The sequence below is a fragment of the Populus nigra genome, chromosome 13, assembly GCF_951802175.1.
Source record: "Populus nigra chromosome 13, ddPopNigr1.1, whole genome shotgun sequence".
Taxonomy (NCBI): domain Eukaryota; kingdom Viridiplantae; phylum Streptophyta; class Magnoliopsida; order Malpighiales; family Salicaceae; genus Populus; species Populus nigra.
In genome coordinates, this window is record NC_084864.1 from 13,990,506 (window position 1) to 14,013,938 (window position 23,433).

General features: G+C 34.5%; 3 protein-coding genes across 3 annotated transcripts; all 3 read left to right on the forward strand.

The window, feature by feature from the left end:
• Positions 1-5,322: 5,322 nt before the first annotated feature.
• LOC133671116 (putative disease resistance protein RGA1) lies at positions 5,323-8,975 on the forward strand. Its single transcript, XM_062091765.1, has one exon. It carries the CDS (start codon positions 5,587-5,589, stop codon positions 8,833-8,835), a length of 3,249 nt encoding a protein of 1,082 aa, XP_061947749.1. The 5' UTR covers positions 5,323-5,586; the 3' UTR covers positions 8,836-8,975.
• A 9,116-nt stretch (positions 8,976-18,091) lies between these two features.
• LOC133670983 (putative disease resistance protein RGA4) lies at positions 18,092-20,288 on the forward strand. The gene has a single exon (XM_062091590.1). It carries the CDS (start codon positions 18,432-18,434, stop codon positions 20,286-20,288), a length of 1,857 nt encoding a protein of 618 aa, XP_061947574.1. The 5' UTR covers positions 18,092-18,431.
• Positions 20,289-20,300: 12 nt separating this feature from the next.
• Positions 20,301-21,677, forward strand: LOC133670839 (putative disease resistance protein RGA4). Its single transcript, XM_062091438.1, has one exon. The coding sequence runs from the start codon at positions 20,301-20,303 to the stop codon at positions 21,675-21,677; it is 1,377 nt and encodes a 458-aa protein (XP_061947422.1).
• Positions 21,678-23,433: the final 1,756 nt, after the last annotated feature.

Here is a 23,433-nt window from a genome sequence, read left to right on the forward strand (position 1 = left end):
AGGTTTTTTGTTTAGGGTTTGTCTCCCCTTTTTTTTTTGTCAAAAATACCCCCCTTTTTGTTTGAGTTGTGGACCAGTATTTATAGGTAAAATGTTGCATGGATCTCAAAATTGGTCCCTTAACTTTCTTTCTTTCTTTTGTAAATTTGATTTTTCTTAATTTTTTTGTATTTTTTGAAAACGAGCAATATCAACGTCGACTCAATGAAGAAAATCAATGATTTTAAAAATAACGCGTTAAAAGTTGAACGCGTTCCAAATGTCTTTGAAAATTTAAATTCTTTTGAGACGATGCTAAAAATGCTAAAAACGATGCAAATGTATTAAAAATGTATTTTTTTGGATTTTCAATGTTTTTCACTATTTTTGGATTTTTTTTCTGAAAATTTATCAAAACATGGGTCAAAAATTGGGTAGCAACAGCGTCAATGAATATTCGAGCTCGAAAAATTCCAACTCTGGCGTTGGTAAAAATTCGTAGCTACGAAGAAAAATTAGATCAATATTTTTTATTCCATACTCTAGCGCCAGTGAATAAATAAATAAAAATAAATTTATTTTTACACATGCACATATTTTTTTATTTTTCTAGATAAATAAAATAAAATACAACGAATAAAAATAATATAAATTTAAACCGGTATTTTTATTCCTGACTCTGGCGTCAGTGAATAAACCAATAAATTTACATTATTTTTATTTACGTATGCACATATTTTTTATTTTTCTACCTTTTTTACTTTTCTGTTTTTTATTTTTTTATTTTTTTGGGCTAGGCTCGACCCAGCCAGCCCAACCCGGTCACTGGTCCAAGCCAGTGACCCGGCTGGGCAACATGAAGCACGCGTGAACTAAATCACGCGTGCATTAGTAGATCAAGGAATTAAGTGAGAATGTACAGTAGGAAGTGAATTAAAATGAAAAGCAGGGAAAGAGAAGCTTACTTACCTGACTCTGGAAACACCGAAGGCAGCAGCAACAATGGTTCTGGTCACGGTGGCTTTCCTCTGCTTATGTTCTTCCCTTCTGCATGTATCCTCCCTTTTATGCTCACTGTTTTTCTCTCGGTATCCTGCGTCTTCTGCCTCTTTTCTTCGTCCTCCGCTCGTGGCCTTTCTCTGTTTCTTTGAGAAGAAACAGGGGAACGAAAGTCTGCTCTGGTTTCTCTCGGTTCCTCTTCACAGTTTTTCTTCAGGTTCTCTCCGTCTCCTGCGTTCTTTATTTTCTACCGTTCGTGGCTCCTTCTTTGTCTCTCCTGTCTTTTTTCTGGTTCTCTGATCCCCTGTCTCTGGTTTTTTCGCTATCCTTTTCAGTCCAATTCCCCCCAGTTTTCCCCAGTTCTGTGGTTCCTCCCCTGTTCCTATGTCCAGTATTCTCCATTCAAGACGAAGACGATGGTGATAGAACGAGGTGCTACTGGTTGATGGACCAAAATTTTCCCTGGTTCTGTTTCTCTCCCCTCAGCCCCTTGGTTCTGTCATTCGTTGTCTACAGGGACGAAAGCAATGGTAAAAGCAATACTCCTCTCTATGTAGCCTTTGTTTGGTTCGTGCTCTCTCTTGGGTTTTTTTTTTCCTGCCCCTCGGTTCTGCCCTTTTTCCCCCTTTCTGTCTCCTAGATTTTTTTCGCCCCTGGTGTCTTCGTTGTTCCTCTGTTTTATAGAGTCTGATCGGTGGTAACGGACAGCATGTAAAGGGACAAAAACATTAAAGCGTCCATAACTAAGGTGAGCGGCTTATTACTGCTGGAAACGGTCTCTGGTTAAAGAAGAAGAAGAAGATGAACAACGTTCTTTCAACCGACGCCGTTTTGGGATATGAGGTGGCCATTTGTGTTTTGACCCATGAAGTTTTGAAACTTTTATAATTAAACCCCTAGTTTAAACAGTAATTTTCCCTGCGTTTTGGCGCCTTTTACTGGTTAGTCCTTGGACTTTAATCTGCTGCAATCGTATCCCCAATTAACCCCAAACTTTGCTATTTCTTCAATTAAGTCCCTGATTTCATTAATTTAATTAAATCCAAAGTCCAATTAAGTCTAAAATTTATCAATTCTCCAATTAAGCCCCTGATTGGATTAATTAAATTAATTCCAAGCTTAATTAAGTCTTAAAACTTATTAATTCTCCAATTAAACCCTTGATTGGATGAATTAAATTAATTTCAAGCTTAATTAAGTCTAAAAATTTATCAATTCTCCAATTAAACCCTTGATTGGATTAATTAAATTAATTCCAAGCTCAATTAAATCTCAAAACTTATCAATTATCTAATTAAACCCTTAATTGGATTAAATTAATTCTAAGCTTAATTAGATCAATTTCAAAGTTTAATTAAACCCCAAAACTTCTAATCATGTTGCCCTTAACCTAAATTTTAATTCATTCTTTATTTATCTCATTTTACTTGTTTTTTTATTATTATTATTTTTTTATCATCATCATCATTTTTTTCTTTTTAGTAAATAAAATAATAATAATAATAATAATTAAAATAAAATGGTCAAAAATTGAGTTATGAATGTTGTGGAAGATTAAATTGTCTGCCAATGAATGGGCTGTGTGGCTTATCTTCTCTTCGCAACTTATCTGTTAGATATTGTGATAAATTCACATCCCTAACTGAGGGAGTGCGGCATCTGACTGCGCTTGAGGATTTGGAGCTTAATAAATGTCCAGAGCTGAATTCATTGTCAGAGAATATCCAGCATCTCACTTCTCTCCAATCTCTAATAGTTAGGGGTTGTCCAAATTTGAAGAAAAGGTGTAAGAAAGATTTAGGAGAGGACTGGTCTAAGATAGCTCGCATTTCTAAGATTAGTATCAATTAAAATTGATATGCAAAATTTGTAATGAGAATAAAATATATTTGTTCGTAGTTTTAATTTGTTGTAATTGTTTAAATAATTTTCTCAAATTGATTGTTTTTTATTCTTGATATAAATGTGTAAAAATAATTGGTTCATTATTTGTTTTAATTGAGACTTGTTTTACTAGTACTGTAATAAGTTTTTTTCCTTAACACTACTGTAATACTTGTCATAAAAAAGAGAGCATAAAATTAAGAAAATTAGAGAGACGTAATTTTCAAAACTTCTCATAAAACAGCCAATTAAGTATTTTTTGTTACTTCAAAACAAAACTCGTATAAGAAATTAAATCAACTGTTGAGGTTTCTCAACTAAAATATCAATCTCATAAACAGCCTTTATGAAGACGTAATTAATTGAAACTAATAATATTTAAACAAGAGGTGCTGATTGATTGAGTATTGAATCGAGAAGTAATGTTACTTAATTCTGAATCAATTGGTAATATATATGTACTTAATTTGTTTGTTTGTATGACTAATTACTACTGCATCTCAAGGAAAGTGGAATTAACAAAGATTAATTTCTTTGTATCCTGAATTGAAAATGTTTGGATTTGCGTGCTTCGTCATTCAAGATCGCTGTGCGCTTCACACGTGGAAAAATATTCGGTCAAAACGACCTTCTCAGCATCAGAAAAGGTAGAAGGAGGAGATGCACACAGTATTAAGAGTACAGTCCACCTTCGAAAAATTACTTAAAAGTCCGTTGTTATAATTGATGAGAGACAAATACAGAGTCCACTTACGAGAGATAAGCATAAAATATGTCATCATAAAATATGTCAAGTCTGCACCGTGTGGAGCCCAAGCGGCTTGGCCAGTGCGGGACGAAGAATTTTAGAATTTATTTTAATAAACGGAAAACACGTCATATCATATATATCTCGTTTACTTTATTGATATTAAAAACTATTATAATATATTTTTAAACAAAAAAATATCTTAAAAAACAATACCTTTCATTATCTAAAACACACCCAACACTATAAACCAAATTCACAAAAAAAACAAATGAAAATAATTACAAGAACACGGCAGTCGTGATCATACATTCCCATGCCATGAGACATACTCTAGAACACCATCCCGTCAAATTTGGAACGTGCTCTTTTTTTTTTATATTTATTTTAAATTCTTTTTATTTTGCAATTTATTTTGTTCTTCTCCTTTTTTTTAATTAATTTTCCTTTTCGATTAACATATCGGATTTTTATTTTTTTAAAATATCCAAATTCTTTTCATTATAATTTCTTTTGGTTTCATTTATCTTCTTAATTATTATTTTTAGAATTACCCCTCATTGTTTAATTTTATTTGATTTTCATGCCAATTTTTATCCTTAATTTTTTTTATCATTGTTTTTAAACCTGGTCCAAGAGTCCATCCTGAGCAAATCATGGGTCACGAATCGAGTGAGTTGGCTAAGGATACCCAAATAAACTTGTCATGTTTGTTTTTGCGTTTTAAAAACGCTTTTAGAAAAAATTATTTTTTTTCTTCAAATTAATATTTTTTGTGTGTTTTTAAATTATTTTGATGCACTGATATAAAAAATGATTTTAAAAAAATATTATTTTGATATATTTTCGAGGAAAAAACACCTTGAAAAGTAACTGCAACCACACTTCCAAACACGCTTGCCTAAAAAATTATCCAATGGGTTTTGAAAAAAATTCACAAAGAGGTTGTGTCCTCATTTTTTTTAATCATAAATTTTAAATTTGACCTAGAGGTTGATCCCTTGACAAACCTTGAGTCACAAGTTGGGTGGGTTGGTCAGAGTTACTTGGGCAACTATTTTTTTGTTTTACAAATATGTAAAAATAACATTATTTTGGTTGAAAGTTTTAAAAAAATTCAATAAGTTTTAATAAAATTTAACAAAATAAATTCAACAAGCTTAAAAAAAATTATAAAGAATTTAATGAAAAAATTGGATCCTCTTTTTTTTTTTTATCATGATTGTTAAACAAAGTAGCTATTGGGTCATAAGTCAAGTAAATTGATCAATTTAATTTTTTATTTTATAAAAATATTAAAATTATATAATTTTGATAAAGATTTAACAAATAAAATCAACAAGTTTTTTAAAAATTTAACAAAAAAATTATTTCACATTTCTTTAGTTGTGAATTTCTAATTAATTAATTAATATTTCTTTTTGATAATTTTGCTTCGTAAATTTGCTGCTCCAGGGAGCTTAGAAATCCTTGGAAGAGATGGCCCGTTGTCGTTGTCATCATTAGATGCTTCGACAACTTGCCTTTGTATTTGCTAGAAATAACTAAAAACAATCTCTTTCTCAACCATACTTTGGAAGATTACTTTACTAACCAACAAGGCCGTTGTCATAATTGATGTGAGAGAAATACACAGTTTGCTTATGAGAGATGAGCATAGCTTGTCATGTCTGCACCGGGTGGAGCCCAAGCGAGCTGGCCAACGCGGGACGAAGACTTTTACAAACCAATAAGCAAATTCAAGTAGACAAATTCTGTCTTCAAAACACAGCCATGTTGCTTCTCTGAAACTTCAATAGCAGAAGAAAAGCTCATCACCATACACCTTCACCTTTGCCATTTCTCATCTCACACCGCCCTTTCTTCTCAATATTTACTTTACCGTTTCTTGCTCCCATCCCCTGCTTTTAGTTTTCCTCGCACCTTTTCTACTTCTTCTTCTCAACATCCATTTCTTTTCCATTCCAAGACAAGCTATGGCTGATGCATTTGTTTCTGCTCTCGCGAGTACAATCGTGGGGAACTTGAATTCCGCAATTCTTCAAGAGCTTGGACTTGCTGGGGGCCTAAGGACCGAGCTTGAAAATCTCAAGCGCACGTTCAGAACCATTCAAGCTGTGCTGCAAGATGCAGAGGAGAAGCAGTGGAAGAGTGAGCCTATCAAGGTGTGGCTCAGCGACCTCAAGGATGCAGCTTATGATGTTGATGATTTGCTAGATGAGTTTGCCATTGAAGCTCAGTGGCATCAGCAGCGAAGAGATCTCAAAAATCGACTAAGATCCTTCTTTTCGATCAATCATAATCAACTTGTTTTTCGACCAAGAATGGCGCATAAATTGAAAAATGTGAATGAAAAACTGGATGCCATTGCCAATGAGAAAAACAAGTTCAGTTTAACGCCACGAGTTGGGGACATAGCAGCTGATACCTACGATGGGCGGCTTACCAGCTCACTCGTGAATGAATCAGAAATTTGCGGAAGAGGCAAGGAGAAAGAGGAACTAGTCAACATCCTGCTCTCTAATGCAGACGTTCTCCCTATTTATGCCATATGGGGAATGGGGGGACTAGGAAAAACAACACTTTCTCAAATGGTCTACAATGAAGAAAGGGTTAAACTGAAATTCAGTTTGAGGATCTGGGTGTGTGTATCTACTGATTTCGACGTCAGAAGATTAACAAGAGCCATCATAGAGTCCATTGATGGTGCCTCTTGTGATCTTCAGGAATTGGATCCCTTGCAACGATGCCTCCAAGAGAAGTTAAATGGAAAGAAGTTTTTGCTTGTATTGGATGATGTGTGGGATGATTATGGTGATAGGTGGAGTAAATTGAAGGAGGTATTAAGGAGTGGAGCTAAAGGTAGTGCTGTAATAATAACTACCCGTAATGAGATGGTTGCTCGTAGAATGGCAACAGCTTTTGTCCAGCACATGGAGAGATTGTCTGAAGAAGATTCTTGGGACTTGTTTCAACGGCTAGCAATTGGGAGGAGAAGGAAAGAGGAGTGGGTACAACTGGAAGCCATTGGAGCATCAATAGTGAAGAAGTGTGGTGGTGTTCCTTTAGCAATAAAGGCACTCGGGAACCTAATGCGGCTAAAAGAAAGGGAAGATCAGTGGATAGCTGTCAAAGAAAATGAGATTTGGGATCTAAGAGAAGAAGCAAGCGAGATTTTACCTGCTTTGAGGTTGAGTTACACTAATCTATCACCACATTTGAAGCAATGCTTTGCGTTTTGCGCAATATTTCCAAAAGATGAGGTGATGATGAGGGAGGAGCTGATTGCTTTGTGGATGGCAAATGGCTTTATTTCTTGCAGAAGAGATATGGATTTGCACGTCATGGGTGTTGAGATATTCAATGAGCTCGTCGGAAGGTCATTTCTGCAAGAGGTCGAGGATGATGGATTTGGCAACATAACATGTACAATGCATGATCTTATGCATGATCTCGCACAATCCATTGCAGTACAAGAATGCTATACGACAGAAGGCGATGGGACGTTGGAAATTCCTAAAACTGTCCGTCATGTAGCTTTTTATAACAAATCAGGAGCTTCGTCTTCTGAAGTTCTCAAGGTCCCATCACTTCGCTCACTTCTTTTGTGGAATGGTGATCTTTGGAATGGATGGGGAAAGATTCCTGGTCGAAAACATCGAGCCTTGATTTTAGAAATGGTCCGTATGGAGAAATTGCCGGAGTCAATTTGTGATTTGAGACATCTAAGGTATCTAGATGTGTCAGGCTCCAGAATCAGAATACTGCCTGAGAGTATAACCTCTCTCCAAAACCTCCAGACACTAAATTTGAGATATTGCAGAGAACTCATTCAATTACCAAAAGGTATGAAGCACATGAAAAGTCTTGTCTATCTTGACATCACGGGTTGTGGTTCACTTCGATTTATGCCTGCTGGAATGGGGGAATTGCTATGCCTGCGAAAACTTACCCTGTTCATTGTGGGTAGGGAGAATGGTCGTGGCACTAGTGAGCTGGAAAGGCTGAATAATCTTGCTGGTAAATTGAGTATCGCAGATCTTGTGAATGTTAAGAATTTAGAAGATGCCAAAAGTGCCAATTTGAAGTTGAAGACAGCTCTTTTATCACTGACGTTATCTTGGCATGAGAATGGATATTACCTTTTTGAATCTCGGTCATTACCGCCATCACAACAAAGAAAGAGTACTGTTATACAGGAAAATAACGAGGAGGTCCTTGAAGGGCTTCAACCTCATTCAAATCTGAAGAAGTTGACGATATGGGGATATGGAGGTTCAAGATTTCCTAATTGGATGATGAACTTGAACATGACGCTACCAAATCTAGTAGAGATAGAGCTATCAGCATTTCCCAACTGTGAACAACTTCCACCATTGGGGAAACTACAGTTCCTCAAGAGGCTTGTATTACATGGAATGGATGGTGTGAAGAGTATTGACAGCAATGTGTATGGAGATGGGCAAAATCCATTCCCATCTTTGGAGACGCTGACTTTTGAGTACATGGAGGGATTAGAGCAATGGGCTGCGTGTCCTTTTCCTCGCCTTCAAGAATTGGAGATATTTCATTGCCGTGCGTTGAACGAAATGCCAATTATACCCTCCGTCAAATCAGTATACATCAAGGATTCATTACTGAGGTCAGTTAGGAATCTCACTTCCATCACTTCTCTTCGTATTCAAGAGATTGACGATGTGAGGGAGCTTCCCGTTGGGTTTTTGCAAAATCATACCCTCCTTGAAAGCTTAGAAATTGATGGGATGCGAGATCTGGAGTCTTTGTCAAATAGGGTATTAGATAACCTTTCTGCTCTTAAAAGCTTGACTATTTGGAATTGCGGGAAACTTGAAAGCTTGCTAGAGGAAGGTCTTCGTAACCTCAATTCCTTGGAGTTTTTAGAGATAGCGTGTTGTGGAAGATTAAATTGTCTGTCAATGGATGGGCTGTGTGGCTTATCTTCTCTACGCAAGTTATCTGTTGAATATTGTGATAAATTCACATCCCTAACTGAGGGAGTGCGGCATCTGACTGCGCTTGAGGATTTGAAGCTTAATGGATGTCCAGAGTTGAATTCATTGCCAGAGAGTATCCAACATCTCACTTCTCTCCAATCTCTAACCATTGTGGAGTGTCCAAATTTGGAGAAAAGGTGTGAAAAAGATTTAGGAGAGGACTGGCCTAAGATAGCTCACATTCCTAAGATTAGTTTCAATTATAATTGATATGCAAAATTTGTAATGAGAATAAAATATATATATTCTTAGTTTTAATTTGTTGTAATTGTTCAAATAATTTTCTCAAATTCATTGTTGTTGTATTCTTCATATAAATGTGTAAAAATGATTGGTTCATTATTTGTTTTGCTACTGTAATACTTGTCATAAAAAGAGAGCATAAAATTAAGAAAATTAGAGAGACGTAATTTTCAAAACTTCTCATAAAACAGCCAATTAAGTATTTTTTCTTACTTCAAAACAAAACTTGTATAAATGAGTCTTGGATCGAGAAGTAATGTTACTTAATTCAGAATCAATTGGTAATATATATGTACTTAATTTGTTTGTTTGTGTCACTAATTACTACTGCATCCCGGCGTAAATCTCAAGGAAAGTGGAATTAACAAAGATTAATTTCTTTGTATCCTGAATTGAAAATGTTTGGATTTGCGTGCTTTGTCATTCAAGAACCTATCAAACCTATGAGTACAACCCAAAACGAATTAGCTCAAGTTATCAAAAACCATAGCCTAAACTTATCTACATTTATCAAGGAAAACTTACGCCCGGTATTCATCACAGCCCAAAATCACAAGCCCATGCTTCTTTGTTGCATGAAAATGGATCAAATACTTGAAGCAACTTAAAATAAAAAAACTTTTTTTTTAATTGTGAGAATGTAGACTAGTTGGTATACATCATAACTAAGCTGGTGATCTTGAAAAAACTTAAACCGGCAACCATTAAAAAGTAAAATTCAAGCATAACTAACTGAATGCTTCATCATGTAAATCGGTAGGCTTGATAAAAAATTTATTTAAGCACAGATTGTTATGCATTACCAATCCTAAGAATCCAGTCATTCCTACTGTTTTATTTTCCCCCACATGAATTTTTTCATCTCCGTAAATAAACCCAATCCATGCATATATGTATTTTGCAAGCATTAGATCCGAACAAATGAAAGTAGATATAAGACATAATTTCTTTCGAATTTACAAACAACAAAGATGAATATTTTTTTGAAATTTATGTTTTTATTTAAAATATATAAAAAGGAGGGTAAACAATTGGGTTCTAATACAGGTTTTTTTAATGATATCATCAATTTCTTTAAAGATAATTATATGCTAGGTTGATGTGCAAAAATTTGAAAATAATTTTTTATTAACATTGAATTGAATGAGAATAAAATATATATTTTTCTTAATTTTAATTTTTTTAAATTTTTAAATAATTTTCTCAAATTTATTGTTCTCGTATATATTTTTCATATAAATGTCTTAAAATGATTGATTCATGATTTTATTTTATTGAAACTTACTTTTATGATTGTAATAAGTTTTTTCTTAAAAAACAATACTTCTGATCATTAAAAAAATATTTTCTTAAAAATAGAAAAGAAATGCATGAATAAGAAAATTAGGTTTTTTATTAGAATTATACTTTTTTTTTATTCTTCTCAGCTCAAATCGTTATAGAGTAAGTTTTCTACTACTTTCAGTGACTTCATCAACTTTGCAATTAAATACATACTTAAATATTGACCAAGATTAATTTTATTACAATAAAAGTCGATATATTATTGAAGCTCTCGTGCCATTAAGCAAATGGTTGCATGGGAAAAAGGAAAAGTTTTAGAGAATACAAACCAAATTAAATTCAAAGAGAAACACAAAAATAAAAAAAATAAAAAATTAAGACACTAATTACTCCAAAACAGAACGTGATATAAAATAAAAAAGAATTAATGAAATAACAGAGTTTATACATTGGTAAACATTAATCAAATCTCTGCTAGAAAAAGTCGAGCAAATTAACTAAGATTAGACAATGATGATGATGCACAAGGTTCTGATGCAGATGCCGCTAGGCTTGTAGAGCCTATTCACACACTGAATTCTGTAATGAGAATTGAAAGTAGAAGTAAGCTTTCTCCCATTATCAATCATTGAGTGGTGCTTATCTTCTTGTGTTACTCTGAGACTACCAACATGCAAGCACACAATGAAGTGATTGTAACACGAGTTGGTTTGGATTCTGCAACCCAACATTATATCAGTGGTTCTTCTTTTCAGGTTGGAAATCCAACGGCGAGCAACCAGTCAATGAATGATCAAGATTGAACTGCTGGAACCATTTAGGTGGTGGTTCAATGGTAAGAGTTTAGGACCAAGATATTTGCCCCCTCTGTGGTTTCAGGTTCGAGCCCTGTGGTTGCTCATATAATGGCCACTGGAGGCTTACATGGTCGTTAACTTCAGGGCTCGTGGGATTAGTCGAGGTGCGCGCAAGCTGGCCCAGACACCCACGTTAAACAAAAAAAAAAAAAAAGAAGATTGAACTGCTGGAACCAACTCACAAATATGAAATTATGTCATGAATTTCTTAAAATTTGGAAACTGTACTTTTAATAAGCTATCATCATACCATGCCTTTGTGCAGAGTGTTCCAGGAGCAGGGTTGAAATTATGTCATGAGTTTCAGTTCTTGTTTTTAATACTTCAGCTGGGCAGTCTCTCTTAAATGAAAATATAAATTACTCTTTGGGGGGACAAGAATCTGATCGTCACCCCTGATCCCACTCTGCCTTGCCCTCAGAGGACATTGATGTACAGATGAAACCTGCTTGCCAACATAGGATTCTTTTGTGTTGGATTAGAAGAAAGGGATTGTCTTGGAATTAGAAGAATAACATAACCTCTTTGTTCCTTGGAATACAGAGGATCTTGATTATCCATTCCTCATCCTATAAGCAAAACTTGAGGTCTGTGTTCCTACTCAGGACTGCTAGCGAGCCCTGTTTAAGCTGATGACACGGATGCTCGACTTTCTGATGCATTAGGCCTGTAGAAACCGAAAGTTTTGAATGTTTAGATGGGAATTTAATTAAGATAAACTATATAGATGGTCTAACTTTTATAAATAAATAAAAAACATGTCTAAATTCAATAAAAAGTCTAGTTGCACTAAACTATGATAATATCTTAAAACTGAGATAACGAGAAAGCTAACCATTGAATGGAGCTCAAATTCTTCCATATGAATCCACATACAGTTTTTCTATGCTCAAGCTATCTCAAGAAATCTTTGTATTTTGAATTTGATGATTTTTTGGTTTCATGTACTGTTCGGTCTCCATTTTTGAACTCCAGTGCAGTTAAGTTTATGAATTCAATTAGCTAATTCTGGATTATCCCTGCTGTGGATGAGAATTCACAGTGTTAAGAAGCTAAATGATGTAAAAAATTAGATACGCCGCCAAAGATGTTCCTACCTGCAGTATGGCTTCGCTTTATATTTCTTAGTCCAGTAGCTTATGTTTTAAAATGTTTTTTTTTTTTCAAATAATATATATTTTTTTATTTTTAAAAATTTATTTTTAACAACTCTAATAAATATATTTCTAACGATCAGCACACTAAAATAAATTTTAAAAAATAATTTAAAATTTAAAATTTTTTCTAAAACATAGGTGAAAAGTTTTTTTTCTTTGTAATTACAAATCATGTAATCTAATGTGCTTTATTTTTTTTAAAATTGGTATCTTTATATTCTCATTGCAGCTTGAAAATTATGCTCAGAAAGGAGATCCATCAGGTCAGTGCACTAGAGCAAGCCATTTATGCACATAAATTTATTATCTGTACTTCTTCAAAAGTATAATTGTTCACTATTTTCTTTACAAACATGATTTTTCCTTTCATGTAGCCATCATACTCTAAACTCTTCAACATGAATTAACAACGCTTTCGTTTGCTTCTTTAATATTTCCTTTCTGTCGTTTTTTCTTTCTTTTTTGCCCTGAACAAATGGTAGAAGACTAGAACGTAAGGTACTTAGGATCTGAAAATTCATGTCAGATCTAAATAAATAACAAACAAATAAAAAATAATTGTATATTTTAGTTATTAGAAGAGAAAAAAGAAAAACAAAATGCAAACAATCAATCACCAATTTCAATTCAACTATGATATGTCTACACGTGTTATACCATGTGGAATAAGAAATATCTGTGTATCTATTTAGACGGCGGATGACCAAATTTGACCACCAGGAAGCGTCGTAAGCGCTTCCTTAATTACGGAAGCACCACCCACTCGTTGAGGCATGTGGAACATACACCAACAACTTTTCAAATAAAAAATAGAAACAACAATGTGAAAATACTAAAACACCCCCATGGTCTTCTTTTTTTTTTTTTTATTATCGTGGGTGTCCTGGCCAGCTTGCGCGCACCTCGACTAATCCCACGGGCCCTGAAGTTAACGACCATGTAAGCCTCCAGTAGCCATCATATGAGCAGCTATAGGGTTTGAACCTGAGACCTAAGAGGGAGCAAACCCCTTAGTCCCAAGCTCTTACCACTAGACCACCACCTAGATGGTTACCCCCCATGGTCTTCTTAATCACACACCATACTCATGTAAAATTCACTATCGCAATCCACAGTAATCTGTATTTAGAGCTATAGTGAAAACCCCACTACACACAATACCCATGTAAATTTCACTGTCATAATCCACAGTAATCTGTGTCTAAAGCTACAGTAAAAACCCCACACCATTTAACTTTCTTTATAATGTTAGGTAACATGGTATTTGCTATTTTTAATTTTTTAAAAAAATTATTAAATTTTTTTTTTATTTTAAACATCAACATATTAAAATAAAAAAAATTAAATAAATATTAATTTAATATAAAAAATACTTTTAACTAAAAAAACTAAAAGAGTTGAGTGTTTTTCTATAGCTACTCTCACAATTGACTCTGGATTCGCACCATAAATTTACCAAATTGCCCTTGTAAGAGAGAAACATAAAGGCTAGCTTTAGAGGTATTTTGAACTTTTCCATGGTATATATCCTATATTATAAAATTGGTGAGGGGTATGGATGTATTTTCCCATCTTGATTGCATAATATAAAGTCTGAAATACCCTTAGAAGCAGCATTCCAGTTTGCTTTGGGAGATGTGTTTTTTCAGTTTTTTCATTTTTTTAGCATAGTGAGATTACCCAAATATCCTTGGATTTTAAAACAAATATTTTTTTTTCTTTAGGAGTATTTTCATATTTTGCAATATAGTTTATATATATATATATATATATATATATATATATATTAAGTGGGGTTAGGGGTGTCTTGGTATTTAAAAAAAAAAAAAAACTATTAACTTGTGCTAATCATGTGAAGGTTGTTCCTGCTATTTTAATGGCCCGTGACATCTTTTCCGGTCTCTGAAAATACCCAACTGTCATCTCAAGCAAAGTATCTTGGGGCAACGATTCATCCTAACCAATGCGTGTTGTCAGAATCGTCGCTGTTAGGCACAACTGGATGTTTTTTCCTCCACCCTGTTTTCTCTCTTCTCCAAGCACCCAAAAGTTCAAAAAAGTCTTAACCAAGGGCGCTTAGTTCTAACATTGTTACTAAAATCAAAACACTTGAATCTAACATAATTTATTAATATTAAAATATTTATAAATTTAACTTTTAATTTTTATTACAATAACTATTTATATTAACCCGTAACAATGCGCGTGATATCTATTCAGTAAATAACTAAAAATAATCTCACTCGCAACCATACTCTCTTAAAAGGACAATCCACTTCCAAAGTTTACTTGAAAGTCCGTTGTCATAATTGACGTGAGAGGAATAAGCGAATTCAAGTAGACAAATTTTGTCTTCGAAACACAGCCATGTTGCTTCTTGAAACTTCAATTGCTGGAGTCCCTTTCCGGTATGGCTGTATCTTCTTCTTTTAAAAATATTTTTAAAATTGCTTTTTACTTTTAAAAAATATTATTAGATAATCTTAATGTATTAATATAAAATAAATAAGATTAATGCAGTTTTAATCTTTTAATAAAATGGATCCACCACATTATCAATCACTAATATAAAGAGATCGATGGCACAAGAAAAGCTCATTATTATTTATATTTAAAATTCAATAATTTCTAATCAGATATTTTCAATATTAAGAACAAGCATCACTATTCAAGCCGTTTTAAAATGCTTGTTTGGTAATGTGACTGCAAATGAAGTTCACTCACAATCATACAAATCAGGGTTTGGTAAAGAAAATAAAAGTGATTTTCTATGGTAGAACCTACCAACTTTGCAGCAGTTCTGCAGGTTTTGGAGAAGCAGCATCATGGGGATTTCTAATGAACAGTAGAGTCATACTCCACTGTCGCACTGTTCACTAAAGTGAACAGTTTTTTTTTTTCAAAAAACTAGTGCAGTTAATTGATTTTATTCGCACTGTTCACGTGAACATGAATAATTTTTTTTTGTTTTTTTTAAAAAATAGTTTAAGGTGAATTAAATTTACTCATACTGTAATCTCAATTTTATTCCTGATAATATTTTACCTAATTTTATAGTTCTTGTCACATGAATTTTGTACGTAATGAAATTGTAGATAGTTTAATGGAACAATAAATTTTTTTTTATATAAAGTATGATTTATTTCATGATGTAATATCAATAGTTAAATCCACAATATTTAAATTAAAAACTATCAATATTAATATATATATTTTTAAATTATTTTATAACCTCAATTTCAAAAGCATTCTTAACCAAACACATTAAATTAATTTTTCTTCAACCTTAATTTCAACCACAGTTTTAACCAAATACCTATTTTTTCAAACCAACCTCAATTAAAAGTACTTTTTATAAAATAATTTTTTTCAAACCACAACTATAACAGCTACCGCAATACCAAACACTTATTGATCAAGATGTTATAACTATGAAAGCCAGAATAGTAACCTTTGCTGCCCTATCAAGTCGTTTTAGTATCCTGATTCTATCACAATCGTTTTTCGTAGTAGAGAATAGTTCTTTCTCCTATAAAATTTCTTCTTTTTTGGCATTTTTTATAGTCACAGAGTTTTCTCGATTATTTCATGATTTACCAACATCTTTTCTCCAAAAATACTCGTAAACTAAAGTATATCACTGCAACACTAACTTCATGAAAGAAAGAATTTTTTTTCATGGGCAGAGCTACAAAAGTTGAACAAGAGTTAATGAGAGGAATAAGAGATGATGAGCTGCAGGTTGCAAGGTTCTGAGACTGAGACTTAGACCGAGACCCAGATCAATAATACCATCACCTTCCTAGGCTGATAGTAAGAGGAGTGAAGAGCTGGAGGGTTTAGAAGGAAGCCTGATGCATCTTAATACAGTGTGCATCTCCTCCTTCTACCTTTTCTGATGCTGATAAGATAATTTCGTATTTGTGAGTTGCTCCCAGTGGCGGAAGCAGGGGGCTGGCAGGGCCACGGCTCTTGCAAGTAATTTTTTTTCTAGCCTTCTCCTCTAACAAATTAGATTTTTAGTTTTAATAATAAAAATTTTGAATTTTGACCCTCTTAGAATGTTTTTCCCAATTTGCCACCCAAACTAGAAGTCCTACAGTTCAACCCTGATCATTCACTGACAGGTTGCTCGCCGTCGGATTTCCAACCTGAAAGCAGAACCACTGTAGAAGGAGGAGATGCACACAGTATTGAGAGTACAGTCCATTCGAAAAATTACTTAAAAGTCCGTTGTCATAATTGATGAGAGAGAAACACACAGTCCACTTACGAGAGATGAGCATAAAATAGAGCTAGTCAAGTCTGCACCGCGTGGAGCCCAAGCGGCTTGGCCAGTGCGGGACGAAGAATTTTAGAATTTATTTTAATAAACGAAAAACACGTCATAGCAAATATATCTCGTTTACTTTATTGATATTAAAAACTATTATAATATATTTTTAAATAAAAAATACTTAAAAAAAACAAAACCTTTCCTTATCTAAAACACACCCAATACTAGTAACTAAATTCCAAAAAAAAAAAAAACAAATCAACATAATTACAAGAACACGGCAATCGTGATCATACATTCCATGCCATGAGACATACTTGAGAACACCATCCCGTCAAATTTGGAACGTGCTTTTTTTTCTTCTATGTTTATTTTAAATTCTTTTTATATTTGTTTTGATTTTCTTCTTTATTCTTTATTTTTATATTAAATTTAATCTTTTTTTTCAATTTGCAATTTATTTTGTTTTTTTTATTGATTTTCTTTTTGATTAACATATCTAATTTTTATTTTTTTTAAATATCCAAATTCTTTTCATTATAATTTCTTTCGGTTTCATTTATCTTCTTAATTATTATTCTTAGAGTTACCCTTCACTGTTTACTTTTATTTGATTTTCATGCCACCTTTTATTCTTATTTTTTTTATCATTGTTTTTAAATCTGGCCCAAGAGTCCATCCTGAGCAAATCCTAGGTTACGAATCGAGTGAGTTGGTCAAGGATACCCAAATAAATTTGCCCTGTTTGTTTTTGTGTTTTAAAAGCGCTTTTCAAAAAATTTAATTTTTTTTGTTTACTTCAAATTAATATTTTTTTATGTTTTTAAATCATTTTGATGCGCTGATATTAGAAATGATTTTAAAACAATATTATTTTGATATATTTTTTAGGAAAAAACACTTTAAAAAGAAACCGCAACCACACTCTCAAACATGCTCGCCTCAAAAATTATCCAATGGGTTTTAAAAAAAATTCACAAAGAGATTGTGTCCTCATTTTTTTAAAACATAAATTTTAAAATTGAACTCGAGGTTGATCCCTGAACAAGCCTTGATTCACAAGTCAGGTGGGTTGGCCAGAGTTACTTGGACAATTATTTTTTATTTTACAAATATATAAAAATAACATTATTTTGGTTGAAAGTTTTAAAAACAAATCAATAGGTTTTAATAAAATTTAACAAAATAAATTCAACAAGCTTAAAAAAATTATAAAGAATTTAATGAAAAAATTGGGTCCTCTTTTTTTTAATCATGATTGTTAAACCAAGTAGTTATTGGGTGATAAGTCAAGTAAATTGATCAATCTAATTTTTTATTTTACAAATATATCAAAATTACATAATTTTGAGAAATATTTAACAAATAACATCAACAAGTTCTTAAAAAAATTAACAAAAAAATTGTTTCACATTTCTTTAGTTGTGATTTTTAATTAATTAATTTTTATATATATAATTTTGCTTCGTAAATTTGCTGCTCCATGAAGCTTAGAAATCCTTGGAAAAGATGGCCCGTTGTCGTTGTCATCATGATGGTGCATTAGATGCTTCAACAACTTGCCTTTGTATTTGCTTGTAAATAACTAAAAACAATCTCTCTCTCAACCATACTTCGGAAGATTACTTAAAAGCCCCTTGTCATAACTGATGTGAGAGAAATACACAGTTTGCTTACGAGAGATGAGCATATAATATATGCCTAGCGACTTGGCCAAGCGGGACGAAGACTTTTACAAACCAGTAAGCAAATTCAAGTAGACAAATTCCGTCTTCAAAACACAGCCATGTTGCTTCTCTGAAACTTCAATAGCAGAAGAAAAGCTCATCACCATACACTTTCACCTTTGCCATTTCTCATCTCACACTGCCCTTTATTCTCAATATTTACTTTACCGTTTCTTGCTCCCATCCCCTGCTTTTAGTTTTCCTCGCACCTTCTCTACTTCTTCTTCTCAACATCCATTTCTTTTCCATTCCAAGACAAGCTATGGCTGATGCAATTGTTTCTGCTCTCGCGAGTACAATCATGGGGAACTTGAATTCCTCAATTCTTCAAGAGCTTGGACTTGCTGGGAGCCTAGAGACTGATCTTGAACATCTCGAGCGCACGTTCATAACTACTCAAGCTGTGCTCCAGGATGCAGAGGTGAAGCAGTGGAAGGACCAGGCTATAAAGGTGTGGCTCAGACACCTCAAGGATGCAGCTTATGATGTTGATGATTTGCTAGATGAGTTTGCCATTGAAGCTCAGTGGCATCAGCAGCGAAGAGATCTCAAAAATCGACTAAGATCCTTCTTTTCGATCAATCATAATCCACTTGTTTTTCGACAAAGGATGGCGCATAAATTGAAAACTGTGAGAGAAAAACTGGATGCCATTGCCAATGAGAAAAACAAGTTCAATTTAACACCACGAGTTGGGGACATAGCAGCTGATACCTACGATGGACGGCTTACTAGCTCACTCGTGAACGAATCAGAAATTTGCGGAAGAGGCAAGGAGAAAGAAGAACTAGTCAACATCCTGCTCTCTAATGCAGACCATCTCCCTATTTATGCTATATGGGGAATGGGGGGACTAGGGAAAACAACACTTTCTCAAATGGTCTACAATGAAGAAAGGGTTAAACTGCAATTCAGTTTGAGGATCTGGGTGTGTGTATCTACTGATTTCGATGTAAGAAGATTAACAAGAGCCATCATAGAGTCCATTGATGGTGCCCCTTGTGGTCTTCAAGAATTGGATCCCTTGCAACGACGCCTCCAACAGAAGTTAAATGGAAAGAAGTTTTTGCTTGTATTGGATGATGTGTGGGATGATTATGGTGATAGGTGGAGTAAATTGAAGGAGGTATTAAGGAGTGGAGCTAAAGGTAGTGCTGTCATAGTAACTACGCGTATTGAGATGGTTGCTTTTAGAATGGCAACAGCTTTTGTAAAGCACATGAGGAGATTGTCTGAAGAAGATTCTTGGCAGTTGTTTCAACAGCTTGCATTCGGGATGAGAAGGAAAGAGGAGCGGGCACGCCTGGAAGCCATTGGAGTATCAATAGTGAAGAAGTGTGGTGGTGTTCCTTTAGCTATAAAGGCACTAGGGAACCTAATGCGGTTAAAAGAAAGTGAAGATCAGTGGATAGCTGTCAAAGAAAGTGAGATTTGGGATCTAAGAGAAGAAGCAAACGAGATCTTACCTGCTTTGAGGTTGAGTTACACTAATCTATCACCACATTTGAAGCAATGCTTTGCGTATTGCGCTATATTTCCAAAAGATCAGGTGATGAGGAGGGAGGAGCTGATTGCTTTGTGGATGGCAAATGGCTTTATTTCTTGCAGAAGAGAAATGGATTTGCACGTCATGGGTATTGACATATTCAATGAACTAGTGGGAAGGTCATTTCTGCAAGAGGTCGAGGATGATGGATTTGGCAACATAACATGTAAAATGCATGATCTTATGCATGATCTTGCACAATCCATTGCAGTACAAGAGTGCTATACGACAGAAGGCGATGGGGAGCTGGAAATTCCTAAAACTGCCCGTCATGTAGCATTTTATAACAAATCAGTAGCTTCGTCTTCTGAAGTTCTCATGGTCCTATCACTTCGCTCACTTCTTGTGAGGAATGAACAGTATGGGTATGGAAGGGGAAGGATTCCTGGTCGAAAACATCGAGCCTTGAGTTTACGTCTCGGGGTGGAGAAATTGCCAAAGTCAATTTGTGATTTGAAACATCTAAGGTATCTAGATGTATCAGACTCCAGGATCAAAACACTGCCTGAAAGTACAACCTCTCTCCAAAACCTCCAGACACTAGATCTGAGAGGTTGCACTAATCTCATCTAATTACCAAAAGGTATGAAGCACTTGAGAAATCTTGTCTATCTTGACATAACGGGTTGTTATTCACTTCGATTTATGCCTGTTGGAATGAGACAATTGATATTCCTGCGAAAACTTACCCTGTTCATTGTGGGTGGGGAGAATGGTCGTGGCATAAGTGAGCTGGAAGGGCTGAATAATCTTGCTGGTGAATTGAGTATCGCAGATCTTGTGAATGTTAAGAATTTAGAAGATGTCAAAAGTGTCAATTTGAAGTTGAAGACAGCTCTTTTATCACTGACTTTATCTTGGCATGGTAATGGAGATTACCTTGTTGACCCTTGGTCATTTGTGCCACCGCAACAAAGAAAGAGTGTTATTCAGGTAAATAACGAGGAGGTCCTTGAAGGGCTTCAACCTCATTCAAATCTGAAGAAGTTGAAGATATGTGGATATGGAGATTCAAGATTTCCTAATTGGATGATGAACTTGAACATGACGCTACCAAATCTGGTAGAGATGGAGCTATCAGCATTTCCCAACTGTGAACAACTTCCACCATTGGGGAAACTACAGTTGCTCAAGAGTCTTAAATTATGGGGAATGGATGGTGTGAAGAGTATTGACAGCAATGTGTACGGAGATGGGCAGAATCCATTACCATCTTTGGAGACGCTGACTTTCAATTCAATGGAGGGATTAGAGCAATGGGCTGCGTGTACTTTTCCTCGCCTTCAAGAATTGAAGATAGTCAATTGCCCTGTGTTGAACGAAATACCAATTATACCCTCCCTTAAAAAATTAGACATCCGGGGAGGTAGTGCTTCGTCGCTGATGTCAGTTAGGAATCTCTCTTCTATCACCTCCCTTATTATAGAACAGATTCCAAATGTGAGGGAGCTTCCCGATGGGTTTTTGCAAAATCACACCCTCCTTGAAAGATTAGTAATTTATAAGATGCCAGATCTGGAGTCTTTGTCAAATAGGGTATTAGATAACCTTTCTGCTCTTAAAAGGTTATATATTTCGTTTTGCGGGAAACTTGAAAGCTTGCCAGAGGAAGGTCTTCGTAACCTCAATTCCTTGGAGGTTTTACAGATAGAGTCTTGTGGAAGATTAAATTGTCTGCCAATGGATGGGCTCTGTGGCTTATCTTCTCTTCGCAAGTTATATGTTATGCATTGTTATAAATTCACATCTCTATCTGAGGGAGTGCGACATCTGACGGCACTTGAGAATTTGGAGCTTGGTTTATGTCCAGAGCTGAATTCATTGCCAGAGAGTATCCAACATCTCACTTCTCTCCAATATCTATTCATTTGGGGTTGTCCATATTTAGAGAAAAGGTGTGAGAAAGATTTAGGAGAGGACTGGCCGAAGATAGCTCACATTCCTAAAATTAGTATCAAGTAAAATTAATATGCAAAATTTTTAAAATAATTTCTCATTAACATTGAAGGAGAATAAAATATATATTTTCTTAGTTTTAATTTGTTGTAATTGTATAAGAAAATCTACTGTTGAAGCTTCTCAATTAAAATATCAATCTCATAGTCATCATTTTAGTCTGTATGAAGACGTAATTTTACTTAATTAATTGAAACTAATAATATTAAACAAGAGGTGCTAATATTAAACGACCTTCTCACGTAAAACTTTTTAATCTTAAAATACACATCGCTCATACCAGAAAGCATATAGAGAGCATCAATACAAACAAACTGGAAAATCCAAACAATAAACTTATTACAAAACATGGAGACGGCAATTTGAGTAATAATTCAAGACTGTAATTTAACAAAAAGCTTCATGATGCTTTATGAAATGAAAATTGTTTACACTTAATAAAAAATTATAAATATAAAATGAAGATCATTTAACACCTCATTTGTTATGTAATTCAAATTTATTCTATTATATACGCCCTACAATTAAAAGAAATGATCAGTAGATTGTATGAATTTTGCTTCCCTGCTAATCATCTGACTTTTTCTTCGGTGTAACATGAATACTTCCTACTTCTGCTGTAAGTTCATCCCTTCATAGATCTCCTTGTGTGTTCGTGACAATTAGTCATCTTGTCCACCAGCTGCCTCAGTGCTGCAGTCAGGTATTGTGCTATATATTCTGTATATTGATTTTCTTGTTCCTTTTCTCCATTTAAATTCTGCTCTTTAAACTATTATGTTAGCTCATCATGTCTGTTCTTAGTATGGTGGGCAGGACATCTTCCTTTATCAGTTGATAAGCTCTGTTTCGATAAATCCTTAGAATTAGAATATAAGTTGTTTTTGTTTTTCCTACCAAGAAAGTAATCTACGCATTTGTTTAATTCTCGAATAGGATTGACAGGGTGTTCCTCAAGAGTCTTGTATTGCGTGGAATGGATGGTGTGAAGAGTATTGACAGCAATGTGTATGGAGATGGGCAAAATCCATTCCCATCTTTTTGAGACGCTGACTTTTGAGTACATGGAGGGATTAGAGCAATGGGCTGTGTGTACTTTTCCTCGCCTTCGAGAATTGAAGATACATTATTGCCCTGTGTTGAACGAAATACCAATTATACCCTCCGTCGAAAAGTTAAACATCCAGGGAGTGAATGCTATGTTAGTTAGCAATCTCACTTCTATCACCTCCCTTTATATAGGACATATTTCAAAGGTGAGGGAGCTTCCCGATGGGTTTCTGCAAAATCATACCCTACTTGAGAACTTAGAAATTGATGGGATGCCAGATTTGGAGTCTTTGTTCGCACCCTCGCGAACGGAGCGCGGCGTCGCGGCGATCCTCGATTGGTTTCGGGGTCTTTTGTTTTATTGTGAATAAGGGAGTCGCCACCTAGTATTTTGATCACTAGAAACCCTAACTGGTCTTTCAGAGATTCTAAGGCAATGGACTAGTTGCATAAAAGGAAGGTATTAGCACCCCTAGTACGCCCTACCTAAGGTAAGCTGCTTGGCGTTTGGTTTGCTTTATAATTGCCATTGGTGTTGGTGTTCTCTTAATTAGTTTTCCTATGATAGGTTTGCTATGATGAATGGATTTGGGTTCAAAGTCTAAAAGCAAGAATCCTTGTCCAATATAGATCATACCTTTAGATATGTCTACAAAGTGTCAAGGGGAACCAATGCAGATCTCTTGAAACCTGTGTTTGATTCAGACTAAAT

Excerpts from the sequence above, each read along its gene's own strand:
- LOC133670839 (XM_062091438.1), top strand. The coding sequence starts at position 20,301 with ATGAAGCACTTGAGAAATCTTGTCTATCTTGACATAACGGGTTGTTAT.
- LOC133670983 (XM_062091590.1), top strand. The coding sequence starts at position 18,432 with ATGGCTGATGCAATTGTTTCTGCTCTCGCGAGTACAATCATGGGGAAC.
- LOC133671116 (XM_062091765.1), top strand. The coding sequence starts at position 5,587 with ATGGCTGATGCATTTGTTTCTGCTCTCGCGAGTACAATCGTGGGGAAC.